A 17,120-nucleotide genomic window follows, 5' to 3' on the forward strand; every position below is an offset into this window, starting at 1 on the left:
CCTTGTGAATTGTGCACTGGGATGGTAACAAAGAACAGGCTATTGATTAACTGGCAAGAGGAACTCGGATCTATTGTTGTACTGTGTGTGTATCTGGGACATATAAAAGGTCTAGGAAGAGGTGTCCTGAGTTTCCCATCAAGCACACAATAGTGTCTCAACAGTGCATTGTCAGGAAACCGTTGAACACAACCACATAGCTGATAATTATAGTGAAGCTGTAAATGTAAAATAAATAAATAACAAAATAAATAAAATAAAATAATAAATTAGAAGTTATTTTAAAAATATATTATTTTATTTTAAAAAAAAAATAAGTGTGGAAGATTGTAATCATCTTAAAGGAGAAGTTAATTTCCAGAATGAAAATTTCCTGATAATTCACCCCTATGTTCATGTCTTTCTTTCTTCAGTCATAAAGAAGTAAGGTTTGACTGAAGAAAGAAAGACATGAACATCTTGGATGACATGGGGGTAAGTATATCAGGAAATTTTTATTCTGGAAGTAAACTTCTCCTTTAATAAAGATGGTTCAGTCTCTTTCTTTCCTTCATAACCAAGAAGTGTTTATTCACGCAGGCTGCCGAATGAAGCACCTGAGGGAACTTCTCTTCTCTCATCTCTGTTGTTTAATTACACTTCTTTTCTTCTGCGCTACTGCTCTTTTCAGAGTGGATTACATAAACAGCTCTCCCCAGCTTCCTTGCTCTGGTGCTACACACACGGCACAGCATAACACAATAAAGCCTTCCATCAATGCACTGACAGTCTGAAATCAACAGCAAACCACATGCCTTGTGTTTCAAGCACTGAGACGCAAACATCTTCAAGCTGCAAAACAAATCTGTCAAACCGAACATGAGCCTGTCATCATATATATAGACACTGGAGTATCAGAAGGGGGAATAAAGGGGCATTGAGAAAGGCCTACTTCAGCAAGAGTTCACATAACATCACCCATAAGCACATCTGTCTGCCAGATGGGTTCCAAATTACACAAGATGTCGCTAATAATAACTGATGTTTTATTTATGACCTTGTGTTCATCTGCTTAGGAAATCACAAGAAGCATTTAATGAGAAAAGTTCAGTGCACACTGCAATAATTTAGTGTCACATGGCTTTGTAGTGGCAAAAACAATAATTTAGCCATTAATTTTGTTAAGTTTTGCATGCAAACTTATACAAAACAGAACATCTTGTCAATTATTGTGGATTTATGTTGATTGAAGATGTCATTTAGTGGGGTGTGTCTCCATATAAGTGCAGAATAAAGGGGGAGTGTCAATGCAAATAGATTACATTGCACCCATAAAGTAATCTGTCAAGCCTGAAAATAATTTCAGAAACTGAGCATGAAAATTAATATGACTGAACGGCAGGTATTAATCTGATTTGGGTTATGCACCGGCTGCTGTCATTATGATAAAACGGAGACGTTGCGAACAGAGAATGCAACACATAGATTGCAAAGTTCACTAAAAATGAAAATTCTGTAATTAATTACTCACCCTCATTCCATTCTCATTCTTGTTCCAAACCCATAAGAAATGTCTTCATCTTCTGAACACAAATAAAGATATTCTTGATGAAATCCAAGAGCTTTCTCTTCCTGTATAGACAGCTATGCAACTGACACATTCAAGGCCGCAAAAGGTAGTAAGGACATTGTTAAAATAGTCCATGTGACATCAGTGGTTCAACCGTAATGTTATAAAGCTACAAGAATACTTTTTGTGCGCAAAGAAAAAAAAACTTGTGTCAGTTGCATTGCTGTCTATGCAGGGTCAGAAAGCTCTCAGATTTTATCAAAAATATGTTCAATTGTGTTCTGAAAATGAACAAAGGTCCAAACGAAGGTTTGGAATGACATGAGGGGTGAGTAAGTAATGACGGAATGTTAATTTTTGGGTGAACTAAACTTTTAATAATTACATTTAGCACAAAAAGTCACTGCTGAATGGAATGCATTATATTTAGCACACTATAACTCTAAGAAAAAAAGAAAACTACATTGCATGTCCTAATTTGTCTTTCCAGATTCTATACAGTACTTCCTACTGATCAATCAACCTTGTTTAATCAAACTTGTCAAAGTGTTTTCTAGCTCTACAGTGATAGATGGTGTGGTGCTGCATGAAACCAGTTTTTGCTAGCATTTTAGTGCGCTGATATTAAAGGGATAGTCCACCATAAAACAAAATACAAATGACGATTTCTTAAAAAATGTTTCCACTGTTTTTGCCTATACAGTGGCTTTCACTATATGGGCAAACAAAACAAAGTTTTTCACAGTAGCTTCTTTTGTGTTTGGTTCACTTTAGGGTACACTGTTTTTGTCATTAAGAGTGAATTTAATTTATGTATCTTCATTTGACCATTTTCTTTAGGGAGAGACATTTTCATATGCTGTCTAGTGTTGAGGAGGGAACTAGAGCGTCTGAGGTTTTTCACAATGTGACTGTATTAATTGAACTGTCAGTCTCAAGGTTTATTCTGGGTTGTGTTTGTCAGACGTCACATCACATCCTTGTACCCAGAGCCTTCAATCATAATGTCTTTTGATACTCACCAAGTATTTGTTTTCTTTTCCATTTCATTTGCAGGACATTTAATGAGCACAGTAACTGTTAGTTGGGAAACATGAAAACAGAAAAAAAAGTCATGCATTAAAGGATTAGTTCACTTCCAAAATAAAAAATTCCTAATAATTTACTAACCCCCATGCCATCCAAGTTGTTCATCTCTTTCAGTGGGGATCAGCTGGATGAAGGTCCAAATTTTAATGCAGCTTCAAAGGGCTCTAAACAATCCCAGCCGAGTAATAAGGGTTTTATCTTGTGAAACGATGGTTCATTTTCTAAAAAAAAATTAAATTGATATTATTTTTATCCACAAATGTTCATCTAGCACTAGTTCGGGGATGCATATACGCAACTACACGCATCATGTAATCACGTTGGAAAGGTCACGTTTGGCTTATTCTTCATCTGTGTACTGGTTCAGAAAGATAAGGTAGGGTGAAAAACTCCATCTCATATTCTCCTTCAAATTCAAAATTGTCCGGCATTGTTGTTTTACCTTTTTTTTTGTAAAGGGTGTTTGACTTTCTTTGCACGCTCTGTTTGTAAACATTGGGCCTACGTCAGGCGTGACCTCTTCTAATGTGACTACATCATGTGCAAAGTCGAGCTAGAAAATGACTAATCGTTTCGCTAGATAAGACTCTTATTCCTCGGCTGGGATCATGTAGAGCTATTTGAAAGCTACACTGAAACTGCAGTTTGGACCTTCAACATATTGGCTCTCATTGAAGCTCACTATATGGAGAAAAATCCAGGAATGTTTTCCCCCAAAACATAATTTTTTATGTGAAAGATCTTTTGAAGAAAGAAGGACATGAACATCTTAGATAATATGGGGGTGGACAAATTATCAAGAAATTTTTATTCTGCAAATTAACTAATCCTTTAAAAATTGAAGACATGCAACATATGATACATGTCCCAGACTTTCAATTATTTTTAGCAGTATTTGCTATTCTCTAAATTTCAGAAAAGTTCATTTTAAACAGATAATGCCAGACAATATATGTGACCCTGGACCACAAAACCAGTCATAAGGAATCTGAGGTTGCAAAAAAATCAAAATACTGAGAAAATCACCTTTAAAGTTGTGAAAATTAAGTTCTTAACAATGCATATTACTAATCAAAAATCACATTTTGATATATTTATAGTAGGAATTTTACAAAAAATCTTCATGGAACATGATCTTTACTTAATTTCCTAATGATTTTTGGCATAAAAGAAAAATCCATAATTTTGACCCATACAATGTATTTTTGGCTATTGCTACAAATATACCCCAGCGACTTAAGACTGGTTTTGTGGTCCAGGGTCACATATGTAGTGGGATTAAAGGGATATTTCACCCCAAAATTATCATCTAATAATCACATAGTGACCCCTCCCCCCTTGTTCCAAACCTATATGAACTCCAGTCTTCTGTTGAAAACAAATGAAGATATTTTTTAATTAAATAAAACAAAAAGCAAAAGCATTTTGACCTTGAATGTTGCTATGTATGCTAAGTTGTCAAAATGTTTTGTTGAGCATTTTTTGGACCAGTGTTGGTATTTCAGAACAGCCTTGAAGCATTAACAATCTTCATGTGTAAACAGCTACAGCTAACCAAACAGCTAAGGCTGTTTCTATTTTCCTAATAAGAGTTTAGAGGAAAAAGAAATGGATTAGGGAAAAGATGAAAAAGAAAATGACTGAGTGACAGTAAAATAGAGATGTGACACTGTCACAACGCTTTGAATAGGTGACTTCAATGAATATATAACCAAGTGCCTCAGCACAGATTATTCAGTTTGATGTAATAAGTATATTCTAATATAACTGACTGATGCCATTTTAGACTCAGCTGCACTGAGCTTCATTATCCATCTCTATAGGCTGCCACATTCGTTCATTTCCTCTTACTTGTACTGATTGTGGAATAGATGTTATCCCTGCGTGTTTTCCCTCTATTGACACTGCACAAATGGAATGTGTACTTGTTAGTTCATATGTGTGTGTGTGTGTGTGTGTGTGTGTGTGTGTGTGTGTTTGAGTTTGCGTGTATTAGAGGAGAATTTAGATTAACTCGGAAAGGGATGATAGAAAGCGTTTTGCTTTCTGGGTCTTCTTTGAGCTGGAGAGCTGGATTGTAATTTTATATACAGACTCACTAACTACGAGTGCATATCTATCTATCTATCTATCTATCTAGATAGATAGAAAACGTATCGTTTGCACACATTTTTTTGCATTGCAGTTTAAAAACAAGTGATTTTAAGCTGTTAAAACTCAATTAGCAGTGAAAGAGAACTTATTTTGTTATATGAGCATGCTGTCAGAGAGCCATGATTTTCCTATGTTTCTCTTGGTGGTATATTGTGGGCTCCAACTTGAGCTACTACTTTCCTTCCCAGATCCTTGGCATTCCCTTCCATCCACACGGGTCCATTCCTGCATACTCTGATCCGTTAGTCATGGCACTGACTGGCACAGACAGAGCAGCCACTGTGCTTGGAGGCAGTGGTCCTCACAGCCCTGCCACCCTCTTTATATGACTCTGGAAATGAATGAGGGAGGGGGTAAAGAGAGTCATATGTGACCCTGGACTACAAAATCAGTCATAAGGTTAAATTTTACAAAACTGAGATGTATACATCATATGAAAGCTCAATAAATAAGCTTTCTATTGATATATGGTTTGTTAGGATAGGACAATATTTGGCCGATATACGCCTATTTGAAAATCTAGAATCTGAGGGTGCAAAAAAATCAAAATACTGAGAAAATCACCTTTAAAGTTCTCCAAATTAAGTTCTTAACAATGCATACTACTAATCAAAAATTACATTTTGATATATTTATAGTAGGAATTTCACAAAAAAACTTCATGGAACATGATCTTTACTTAATTTCCTAATGATTTTTGGCATAAAAGAAAAATCAGTAATTTTGACCCATACTATGCATTTTTGGCTATTGCTACAAATATACCCCAGCGACTTAAGACTGGTTTTGTGGTCCAGGGTCACATATGTCAAAGATGTCCTGCAGCGCTCTCATAAAGAAACATCACAGCACCCTGACATCAAACAGTCCTTCAAGTGTAGTATATTTGCATTGTCCATCGACCAACCTCACATAACAACAATGGCTCAGTCAGAGGTTAAGACATGTATGGCTTAATATATTGTAAATGATTTCTCTTACTGAAATATGTAGTAGAAAACCCATGAAAGATTTACGATATTAAAAAAAAAAAGAAATGGTTGCACTCTGTGAAGCTACTGGTGCTACCTGTTGCTATTTTTACCGCAACATAACTCGGAAAATAAAATACTGATATGATGACCACAGCTACTGAAAGAGCTTACAGGTAGCGATGGATGTAAGCGTAGGCTTAAACTAAATGCTGTACCATCGATTTTCCCCACAAGGAGTCTAAACGCCACCAAACTCCTTCAGTGGCTGTGGTGTCATGACAAGCATCTGCATGTTAACATCCTGCCAGGAAGGCATATAGCGTTTCTTGTCTTTGCCGTTTGTAAGCTCTTTCAGTAGCTGTGGTCTACTAAAAGTCTCAAAGGCGTCAGGGCTAAAGTGGAGAGAACAAAGACACTGGTCTTTAGGAAGTTTTATTCATCCACAGGTATCTTCCCATTCTTTTCTCCTCTTCTTATCGCTAGGAAAGCAGTTAAGACTTACATCGCTTCTCTTGTTGCTCTTTGACTTAAAATTACAACCTAAATCTGCATAATGTGGCGTTATACCAGTATTGTGTATTATTATTTTTTTTTTTAAGATTTATTTTTTGGCCTTTATTATGATAGGACAGGAAGTGAAGTGGGAGAGAGATAGGGGGCGGGATCAGGAAAGGTCCTCAAGTCAGGATTCGAACAGGGGACGCCCAGAGAGCAACAGCACTATATGTCAGTGCGCTAACCACACGGCTATCGGCGCCGACCAGTATTGTGTATTCTGAGTTGTGGTAAAAATAGCAACAGGTAGTGCCTCAGGTATAACTCACCGAGTGCAACCATTTCAGGTCATCAAAATAATGGCGCCCCCCATAGTCCAAAATACGTGTATTTTTTTAAATTACGTAAATCATTCATGGGTCTTCCACTACATATTTCCGTATGAGACATCATTTACATTATATTAAGCCATACAAGTCTTAATACCCAGGGTGTCCTTTAAAATGAAGTAAAATAAAAGGAAAAAATTGGCCAAAATTAATTTTATCATTTTATCATTTTTTGATAAATTCAATTCAATTCAATTCAAGTTTATTTGTATAGCGATTTTCACGATACAAATCGTTGCAAAGCAGCTGTACAAAATGTAGGCTACTACAATATATTTAGTAGCTTATTAGTGGTGACTACTGTATGTCAAGTCGATGTACATATGATATAAATGTTAAAATCAGTAATGGTGTAATCAAACAGATGATGAACACAAATAGTAATGATTATGTGTTGTAATCAAACTTGTAGAAAAATTGTGTAGTGCTGTGTGTGTTTTCAAGGCTGGCATCATCGGCGGTCCTCTGGGGGGTTGGCATCATCTCTTCTTCTGAATCCAGACTTATTCTTGTTTAATTCCTAGGTACCACGGGATGGAAATCCCGTGGCAGAAACAGAGAAACAAATAGAGAAATAATTAGCGTAGCTGCTGTTCCAACCAAGCAAAAATTTCGTGTTTAGCCCAAGCTGAAGAATATTGATCTGTATGTGATCAGATGTAACTGAAGTACAATGTTTTGAGATACATTATGCTTGGCTAAAGAGATGAGTCTTTAATCTAGATTTAAACATAGAGAGTGTGTCTGAACCCCGAACATTATTAGGGAGGCTATTCCAGAGTTTGGGAGCCAAATATGAAATGGCTCTCCCTCCTTTAGTGGACTTTGCTATCCTAGGTACTACCAAAAGTCCAGAGTTTTGTGACCTTAGGGAGCGTGGTGGATTGTAGCATCTCATTTTCTCCTCCAACTTCAAAATGATCCTACATCGCTGCTCTACCTTTTTTTGTAAAGGGCGTTTGACCTTCTTTGCATCTTAACTTTGTAAACACTGGGTCAGTATTTTTGCAGTGATGTAGGGCGATTTTGAAGTTGGAGGAGAAAATGAGAAGGGAGTTTTTGACATACCCTAACTGTGTTGAACCGGAATGCACACAGAGCTAGACAAGACAAGCATTTGAGGTTAAAAAGTATATACATTTTAATTTTTTTTTTTTTAGAAAATAACTGATCGTTTCGCTAGATAAGACCCTTATTTCTCGGCTGGGATCATTTAGAGCCCTTTGAAGCTGCATTGAAACTGCATTTTGGAAGTTCAAAATCAAGGGCACTGTAGAAGTCCACATAACTGAAAAAAAAAGATATGAATATCTTGGATGATAATGGGGTGAGTACATTATCTGTAAGTTTTTGTTCCAGAAGTGAACTACTCCTTTAAACTGATTAGCGTGTAAATTATGACACAAATTTCATTTTAGGGTAAACTGTCCCTTTCACCTGTAAGGATTGTGTCAGCTTTGCATTACCAACATCAGAAGCATCAATAGGCACGTACTTTGTAGAGCTCCTCACTAGTGGTTTTGATTGACAGGTATAATGATGGAGCTTCTCAGTAATGAATCATTGAGCTGTGGACTGCTGTGGCTTTCCCGCAGCGAGTGCTCATTTCAACACTAACGCATCCTCTCGCTGTCCCGGACTCCTCCTCTACTTCAGTCAAATCTGTAATGAAAACACGCTCACAGATGCCTCACCTCCCCACACTTAGAGCTGGGTTTGTTATTCTGAAATGTATTTAAAGTGACAGCACGCGTCAGCCCAACTCCGTGCTAAAGTCATCAGAAATTTAACGCTCGTGCTTAAAATAGACACCCACGCTGAAAGCAGCGGAATTCCTCATTGCTACGGTTTACCTCAAACTCTTATTTTCGAGACAGATAGCGAGACCTCACTTATTGCCAATAAACGTGACTCGGACGCACGATCTGTCACTGGAATGTCATTTAAGGTCATTATACAAATACAAACACTCGCAGAGTCTATTTTCCATAGCAACACGGATCAATGACACCTGCCTTCATCTCCATGGGAACGCACATGTCCTCCTTTGACTACCTTCCCTCTCTTTTTCTTTCATTAATCTCTCCCTATTTCGCTATCTCTCACTCTCTCTCTCTCTCTAAGCCTTATTCAAACCATTTATTTCCCTGCACAAATAGGAAATTATCTATAATTTATGAGCCCCACATCTATTTATTAGTTCAGCATGGATTACTGTGGTCTGTGTGGGCTTCGCTAGAGTCACATTTCTGTTAATGATCTCCCCAAGGTAAATTTAACCACAATTAGGCGGTAAATAACAGCCCTGAACTGTCTGATGAAATGATGAAGGCAAACCCCTCTACCAGAGGATCCAACAGGCCCTTTAATTTGCCAGAAAGCAAAACAAGACAAACAAATTGATTTTTTTAGGTTTTCAAAAGCCCTGCTCTAGAATTTTCCAACCCTGCACATTCAGCAATACCAATTCGTTAGGTCTACATTGAGGAGAAATGCTTTGTTGTTACTTTTGTGTGTGTGTGTGTGTGTGTGTGTGTGTGTGTGTTTTTTCCAACCTGACTCATGACAGTCGTAGGAAGAGATGGGTAGGAAGCGTCCTTGAGTTTAATATAAACACACAAAATAATTAAAACATGCTGGCCCTGAACATTCACTTTCAGATATTTATTGAGAATGAAGCCATTAGTTTAACCAAACCACAATGTCAACTGGATACAAAAAACTATTATTATTATTATTATTATTATTATTATTATTATTATTATTATTATTATTATTATATAAATTAACGTGAAGGTGCATTTTTGTCTCTTCTGCTCACCAAGCCTGCATTTTTTTGATCCAAAGTACAGGTTTATAGTTTTACTGTTTAAAATAACTGTTTTCTATTTGAATATATTTTAAAATGTAATTTATTCCTGTGATTTCAAAGCTGAATTTTTAGCATCATTACTCCAGTCACATGATCCTTCAGAAAGCATTCTAATATTCTGATTTGCTGCTCAAAAAACATTTTTTATTATTATGATTATTATGTTGAAAACAGCTGAGTAGAATTTCTCAGGTTTTTTTATGACTAGAAAGTTCAGAATAACAGCAATTATCTGAAATTAAAATCTTTTGTAACATGATAAATGTCTTTATTATTATTTATAGTATTTAAAGCATCACTGCTAAATAAAAGTATTGATTTGTATCATTTCTATCCAAAAAAAATTAATTAATCAAAGAATCCTGAAAAAATGTACTCAATTGTTTTAAATATTCATAATAATAATAATAATAATAATAATAATAAATGTTTCCTGAACAGAGTAGTGATGCTGAAAATTGATTTGATCACAGGAATAAATTATATTTTAAAATATATTCAAATAGCAAGCAGTTATTTTAAATAGTAAAAATATTTCTGTCACGTATCTGGTCTATCTCGTCATGAACTCTAGCACACACATTCTGGACTGCAAACCCCATAAGCCACTGCACCAATCACTGCACACAGCTGCTCCTCGTTTCCCACTGAACTGATTGCTGCATACACCTGTTTATCATTTACCCACATGCATTTAAGCCACTCACACACACAGCCACCTTGCGAGGTCTTATCATTCCCTATGGTCGACTGATTAGCCAATTCAATAAAGTCCTTAGCATAATCCTCAATAGTCCGCTCACCTTGTTTTAGACGCATGATCTGTACTGTAGGATTCGGGCTGGAACCGGATGACACCATACTCGCTGCTGGATCCTTGTAGTGGCGAAGTCTTCTGTCACAAGGAGAGTCAGAGACGTGCGGATCCATTTGCAGCATTTATTTAGAATCGTCAACAGGCCTGAATAATCACCAGAAAACAGGAACAACGTAGGTAATCCGGGAAACAGTTCGATAGACAGGGAATGGTCGCAATGGCAGGAATCGTCAACAGGGTACACAGTCCAGAGTCATACACAGATAATCCAACACAGGGAAAAACGCTTAGAATTACGACCATAGGGAATGATAAGACCTCGCAAGGTGGCTGTGTGTGTGAGTGGCTTAAATGCATGTGGGTAAATGATAAACAGGTGTATGCAGCAATCAGTTCAGTGGGAAACGAGGAGCAGCTGTGTGCAGTGATTGGTGCAGTGGCTTATGGGGTTTGCAGTCCAGAATGTGTGTGCTAGAGTTCATGACGAGATAGACCAGATACGTGACAATTTCACAATGTAGTGCTTTTGCTGTATTTTGGATCAAATAAATGCAGGCTTGGTGAGCAGAAGATAATTCTTACTGTTCAAAAACTTTTGGCTGGTAGTGTATATAAACAAACCTCTTTACTCCAATTTACATTCTAATTATTCATTAAAGTATTTAATATTTTGTGAGTGTTTCATACAATAATTAAGTAGCTTGCTGTTGATAAACCCTACACTGTAAAAAGTTTTCACCAGTTTCAACCTAAAAACTTAAGTTTAGCAGCTGCCTTAAAAATTTAAGTTAAATCAACTTAAGTCATTTCAACTCACAAGTTAAATCAACTAATTTCATTTTATTTGAGTTAAAATGACTTGTAGTTCTAAGCTGATTCAACTTAAAATTTTAAGGCAGCTGCTGAACTTAAGTTTTTAAGTTGAATCTGGTGAAATCTTTTTACAGTGTAGATGCAATACTGTTTAAAAGTTTTCTGTCACAAAAATAAATTACATAATAAAATATACTAAAATAAAACAGTTTTTGTTTTAAATTGTAATAATTTTTCATAATATTACAGCTTTTAGTGTACTTTTGATCTAACAAATCAGCATAAGAGACTTTTTTCAACAACATTTAAAAATCTTACCAACCCCAAACTTCTGAACAGTGTCAATAGTGTAGACTTGTCTAATACAAAAGATACCTTTAAGTCACCCAACCAACTTCCATTTCATGTGTTGAAGTCTCAAAGGAAACCCTGGGTAATAAGACTTGTATGGCTTAATGTAACATAAAAGATGATTCTTACTGAAATATGTAGTAGAAAACCCATGACAGATTCAGTTTTTAAAAAAATCTGCATTGTTTTATACATGATGTGAAATGGTTACCTGTTGCTGCTCCAATTCTTTTTTCCTTTTTATAGCTAGGAAAACAATGAAGACTTACATCACTTCCCTTGTTGCCCTTCAGTTGAAAATTACAACCAAAAGCAATACAATGTGGCATTGTATCAGTATTTTATTTTTATTATTTTATTTAGTATTTTATTTAGTTGTGTTGTGGTAAAAGTAGCAACAGGTAGTACAGGTAGTGCTGGTAGCTTGCCAAATACAACTATTTTATGTCACTGAAATAATGATAGTCCAAAAAATGTGTAAAACTATGTGAATTTGTAGTAGGTAAATCTTTCATCATTTATGTTATATTAAGCCATACAAGTCTTAATACACGGGGTCTCTTTAATTAGTCCCCCTCAAACCTGCCCACATTTCCATCTCCATGTGATTTGTTTATAGCACTGCAACAATCTCTTGTATCATTTGCAGAATGTCTAAGAATGACCAAAAAAAAAAAAAAAACAGGAAGAAAGACAAAGAGAGATTAGGACAGAGAGAGAGAGAGGGAGTGGAGGTTGTCAAATATTAGCTTGCAGCTGGTCTACTGTGTTCTTAATTAGGCATGTCCTGAGGCTATCATGTCTGAATGGATTACACCCTAAATTCTCCAAAACACACACAACGCACAAACACATACATACCCACACACACCATATGCCACACAGTCTGTGGCCTGTGTGATCTTCCTGCCATCCTTCCTCTGATGCTTATCCAAACCCCATCACAGAGTTATTGGCATGTGTGAGAGACAGAAACAGAGTACTACCACCATCCGCTGCCTCCTAGACTCAAATCAATGAACCGTCTTTGCGTATTTACAGCTTATAGCTCTTTTTTTGTCTTGCAGGAATAGACTTTTCTGTTATCTGAGCTGCTGTTGGGGCGTTTGTGACCTTGACAACCAAACCTGCACTGTGTTTGTGCGGGTGCACTGTCAGCCCTGCTGCCGCTGTGTCATTTGTGGCAGCTAAATTGAAGGAGCGCTCTAATCGTCTCCCACACGTCTTGCCCCTCGCCACGCGTACGGGAAGCCCCGGGCGGCCAGCCCGCTCATTCCTCTGTCTGTCTTCCGCCCACAAACATCTCATCATAAACAATGACCTGAAGCCACATGGCATCTGCTGGATGAAAGATGTTGATTTTATTGGCAAAACATGGCTCTTTTGGGTTACGGTCCACTTCGGCTACACACTATAACTCACATCGATGGGAATCACTTCATATGTGAAGAAAACACTAACTAATACACAAATATGGACCACAGGCATGGGTTTCTCAACGGCCTGGATGAAAAACTGGAGTACTCTACAAAAAAGCCTGCATTTTTACATCCCAGCAACAGGTGGACGAGTGTATTGACTGTTTTAGAGAACAACAAACGACAACATCAAGCATGGGGACCGTGGACACTCGGGTCTGTGCGGAAAATCAAAATCTTAAGCTTCCTTTTTGGACTTACAGTCACTGTTCTCATCATGGCATCCTACATCCTGACGAGGGACCAGAAAGGGCTCTTTTTAACGCCGTCACCGTATCACCTTACTGTGGAGTCTCATCCGGCACAGCTGTCCCTAAATCTGTCCTTCACTACAGACTATACAGTTGTGAGAGAGGTGGTAAGGAGCATTGTGGCCAAAGTGGATTTCAGTCATAGAAGAGTGCCTGACCTGGAACAAGTGAGAGGAAAAGAGCCAAATGTATGTCCATTTAAATTGCTAAATTTGAGCAAATTTGGCACTTAAGTAATCAATGATGAAAACAGCTGTGCTAAATTACAGTCAAACTAAAAAAAAATAATGATATCTAGTGGGTTATAAATTTAAATATTTATAAACTTATAAAATTAAATATAAATTTGGGACCAAAAATTTGATTTGACACTTTGACCTGACCATGTTATGTTATATACCTTTCTACTCAAAGTTATCTGACATTATCACACTGTAAAACCGACAAGTTGCGGTAACTCAAACCATTTGCCTTAAACAATTTAAGTTTTAAAACCAATAATTATGAGTACTATAAACTCATCTACAGTGTCTAGCAAAAGTATTCATACCCCTTAATTTTTTTCACATTTAGTTTTGTTGCAGCATTATGTTAAACTGCTTTAAATTACTTTTTTTTCTACATCAATCTACATCTCATACGCCATAATGAAAAAGCACAAAACAGGTTTGTAACAACTTTGCAAATTTATTAGAAATAAAAAAACTGAAAAGATCCTGTTGCATAAGTATTCATAGTCTGAGACACTCGAAATTTAGCTCAGGAGCATTCATATTGCTTCTAGATGTTACTACACTTCCAATGGAGTTAAACTGTGGCAATTTCATTTGAATGAGTATGATTTAGAAAGGCACACACCTCTCAGAAAAAGGTCTAACAGCTGAAAATGCAAAGAATGGCAGCTTGTCACATCATACCCAAAAAGACTTGAGGCTGTAAAGGTGCTTCAACTATATACTAAGTTAAGGGTATGAATACTTATGCGATGTACTTATTTCAGTGTTTTATTTTTAATAAATTTGTAAAATTTGCAAATCTGGTTTTTGCTTTGTCATTATTATGGTGTATGGAGTGTAAATTGATGTGGGGAAAAACAAATTTAAAGCAGTTTAACATAATGCTGCAACAAAACAAAATGTGAAAAAAAATTAAGGGGAATGAATACTTTTGCAAGGCACTGTACATTGAGTTATGTTAATTTAACTCAATGAAGATGAGTTTATAGTACTCATATTTATTGGTCAAATGGTTTGAGTTACTGTAACTTGTCGGGTTTTTTGTTCTGACACAGTTTAACTCTGAGTTTTTGTCATATTTTATTACCGCTTTCTAAACTATAGCGAATAAACTGTGATAATGTGTGAAATTTTGGTTTGACTGTAATTCATTTGAGATTATAACGATGAATTTGTTCTGAAACAGTTTAACTCTGAGTTCTTGTCATATTTTATTACCGTTTTCTAAACTACAGTGAATAAACTGTGATAATGTGAGAAATTTTGAAGGTGTCTGAATAAATTTTGATCTTTCTCGTCCACAGATATTCTCTGCAATTCCTCGCAAGTTTCTTCCCCATCTCAAGAACCCCTGCTGGTATGAAGAATTCTTTGGTAACGTCTCAGCTGATCCATATGGGAAAAACTTGTATGCTCTTTATTCAAAGCGCTTCCAAGCTATATATGACCACCTGCGCAGAGCGTTTCCGGCTCACCTGCATCAGCACGCAGGTAGGGAGTACCGTCTGCGCTGCCTGCCCTTCTTTTACATCATCGGCCAGCCCAAGTGTGGCACCACGGATCTCTACGACCGGTTACGGCTACATCCAGAAGTCCATTTCACCACCATGAAGGAACCACACTGGTGGACACGAAAGAGATTTGGTGAGTTTCGCTTGAGAGATAAATCCAAGGATATAAAATGTGAATTCATGATGCTGGATAGGCTTTTTAAAGTCAGCTAAATGTTTATAACTCCCATTTTCTTGCAATCAAGAACATCTGCTTAATGTTAGACAGATCACTGAGCTTTATCACATAACATTTTATAGCTACAGAACAGCAGCCATGCAGTTCTAGTTGCAAGTGTTTTTACAACTGAAATAATTGTACTTTGTTTTCCACTTGTTTTATTCAAGGTATCATCAGGTTGAGTAATGGTTTTCATAACCCCTATCCATTGAATGACTATCTGGACCTTTTTGACCAAGCAGCCAATCAGATTCAAGATCACTTGACAAGCAACTCCTCCAAAAGCCAAAAAAAAGTTGACATCATAATAGGTAATTTAATTTTCATATTTCATTTTAATCGCGACAGCCGTAATACATTGTTTCGTCTTGAATTTATGGGGCATATTTGTAGGGTGACCATACGTCCTCTTTTTGACCTAAAAAAATGCATTCGGCCAGGATTTCTAAATAGCCCAAAGGTCTGGGATTCATCTTTTGCTTTCTACACTGTCCATTCATTGTGTGCTTTTTTAAAATGTTTTATTAAAGCCTTTGCGCAAGATTGTTTTCTTAGTTCTGCCGCAAACATTCTAATATTGAATATAGGCCTAATTTTCCAGAGTATTTAAATCGCTTTGGATGCAGCTTGTGTAGGATGTAGGGTTGCCAGATCCACATTTTTTTCCACAGAACTGGGCTGATTTTAAACTGTTGCGGCGGGTTGATTTTCTCCCGTGGGTTGATGGCTTTAAATATTGCATAAAATAGATTTGACTGAAATGCTTGTACTGAAACATTTTGCATTCTACCTATGATATAATTAATTATTAGCTTTTCATAAACACAAAGTCCCCCTGCAGTTCCCTCTCAAACACGTTTGTGAAACCCTTCTTGAAGGTATTCAGAAAGTTAAAATTGTCTAGACTTTCTAATTAGAGATGCCAGATGCTATGGTCAAGATCTGTCCTCTTATTATGACTCACAACAATAAATCATTTAAGTCTTTGTCTCCTGAGGCCTGAGAAATTAAATCAACTAAATAAACAAAACATCCCAGCCATAAATGATCACTAATATCATTCATCAGATTAAGCCTGCGTTCAAATGAAATAAACTTTTACTAATAATCCTATTTTTATGATTGACAGGTGAGGCGAGCGCATCCACGATGTGGGACAATAACGCTTGGGTATATTTCTACGACAACGGAACGGAAGTGGAGCCTCCGTTTCTGGTACAAGACTTCATTCATGCTGTCCAACCAGATGCCAGATTCATTGTGATGCTCAGAGACCCAGTAGAAAGGTACTACTCTACTTTTCCAAGAAGACATAATGACGACTAATCATTATGGTTCGGATATCATAACCAGTATAATATTACTACACGAGAGATGCTTTTTAGATTGTCCTCTTACCTCTTATTGTGTTTTGTGCTCTTGTGTCTGTATTTGCATGTGAGAGAGCAGGCTTTACTCAGACTATCTGTACTTTGGCATGGCTAATAAATCTGTGGAGGACTTTCATGAGCGAGTATCAGAGTCATTGCACCTGTTTGAGGGCTGCTTGGCTGAGAGGTCCATCCGTTCCTGCATTTACAACACCACTCTAAACAACCTGATGCCGGTGAGTGCAGTATGAGCCATGATCAACATATCAAATGTGAATATTTAATTTGCTATTGCTATCTTAAAGGGAAAGTACACTTCAATTTATGCAACCTCATGTTGTTCTGACCATGTTTGATTTAAAAAAGATGTTAGGTGTTGTAGCAATAATGCACTGAATGTGGATTGGGACCAAGGGCTGTCAAGTTGCAAAAAGGATTTGTTCATTTCATTAAAAAGTTATCAGATCTTCTGAGCGATAGATGGATATGTCTCACCAAAGCATTTCAGCTGGTAATTCTCATTAGGGATGGGCACCAAAGGCGGCTGGTAT

The 17,120-nt window shown here is 36.8% G+C and overlaps 1 protein-coding gene across 1 annotated transcript in view; it reads left to right on the forward strand.

The window, feature by feature from the left end:
• chst15 (carbohydrate (N-acetylgalactosamine 4-sulfate 6-O) sulfotransferase 15) overlaps nucleotides 1-17,120 on the forward strand; it is a 39,447-nt gene that overhangs the window by 18,976 nt on the left and 3,351 nt on the right. The window contains exons 2-6 of the mRNA XM_073827294.1: nucleotides 12,571-13,420; nucleotides 14,773-15,112; nucleotides 15,367-15,510; nucleotides 16,329-16,485; nucleotides 16,649-16,805. Coding sequence (XP_073683395.1) covers nucleotides 12,977-13,420; nucleotides 14,773-15,112; nucleotides 15,367-15,510; nucleotides 16,329-16,485; nucleotides 16,649-16,805 — 1,242 coding nt within the window. The 5' untranslated portion in view covers nucleotides 12,571-12,976. The remainder of the gene's footprint in view (nucleotides 1-12,570; nucleotides 13,421-14,772; nucleotides 15,113-15,366; nucleotides 15,511-16,328; nucleotides 16,486-16,648; nucleotides 16,806-17,120) is intronic.

The sequence above is a fragment of the Garra rufa genome, chromosome 21 (assembly GCF_049309525.1).
Source record: "Garra rufa chromosome 21, GarRuf1.0, whole genome shotgun sequence".
Taxonomy (NCBI): Eukaryota; Metazoa; Chordata; class Actinopteri; order Cypriniformes; family Cyprinidae; genus Garra; species Garra rufa.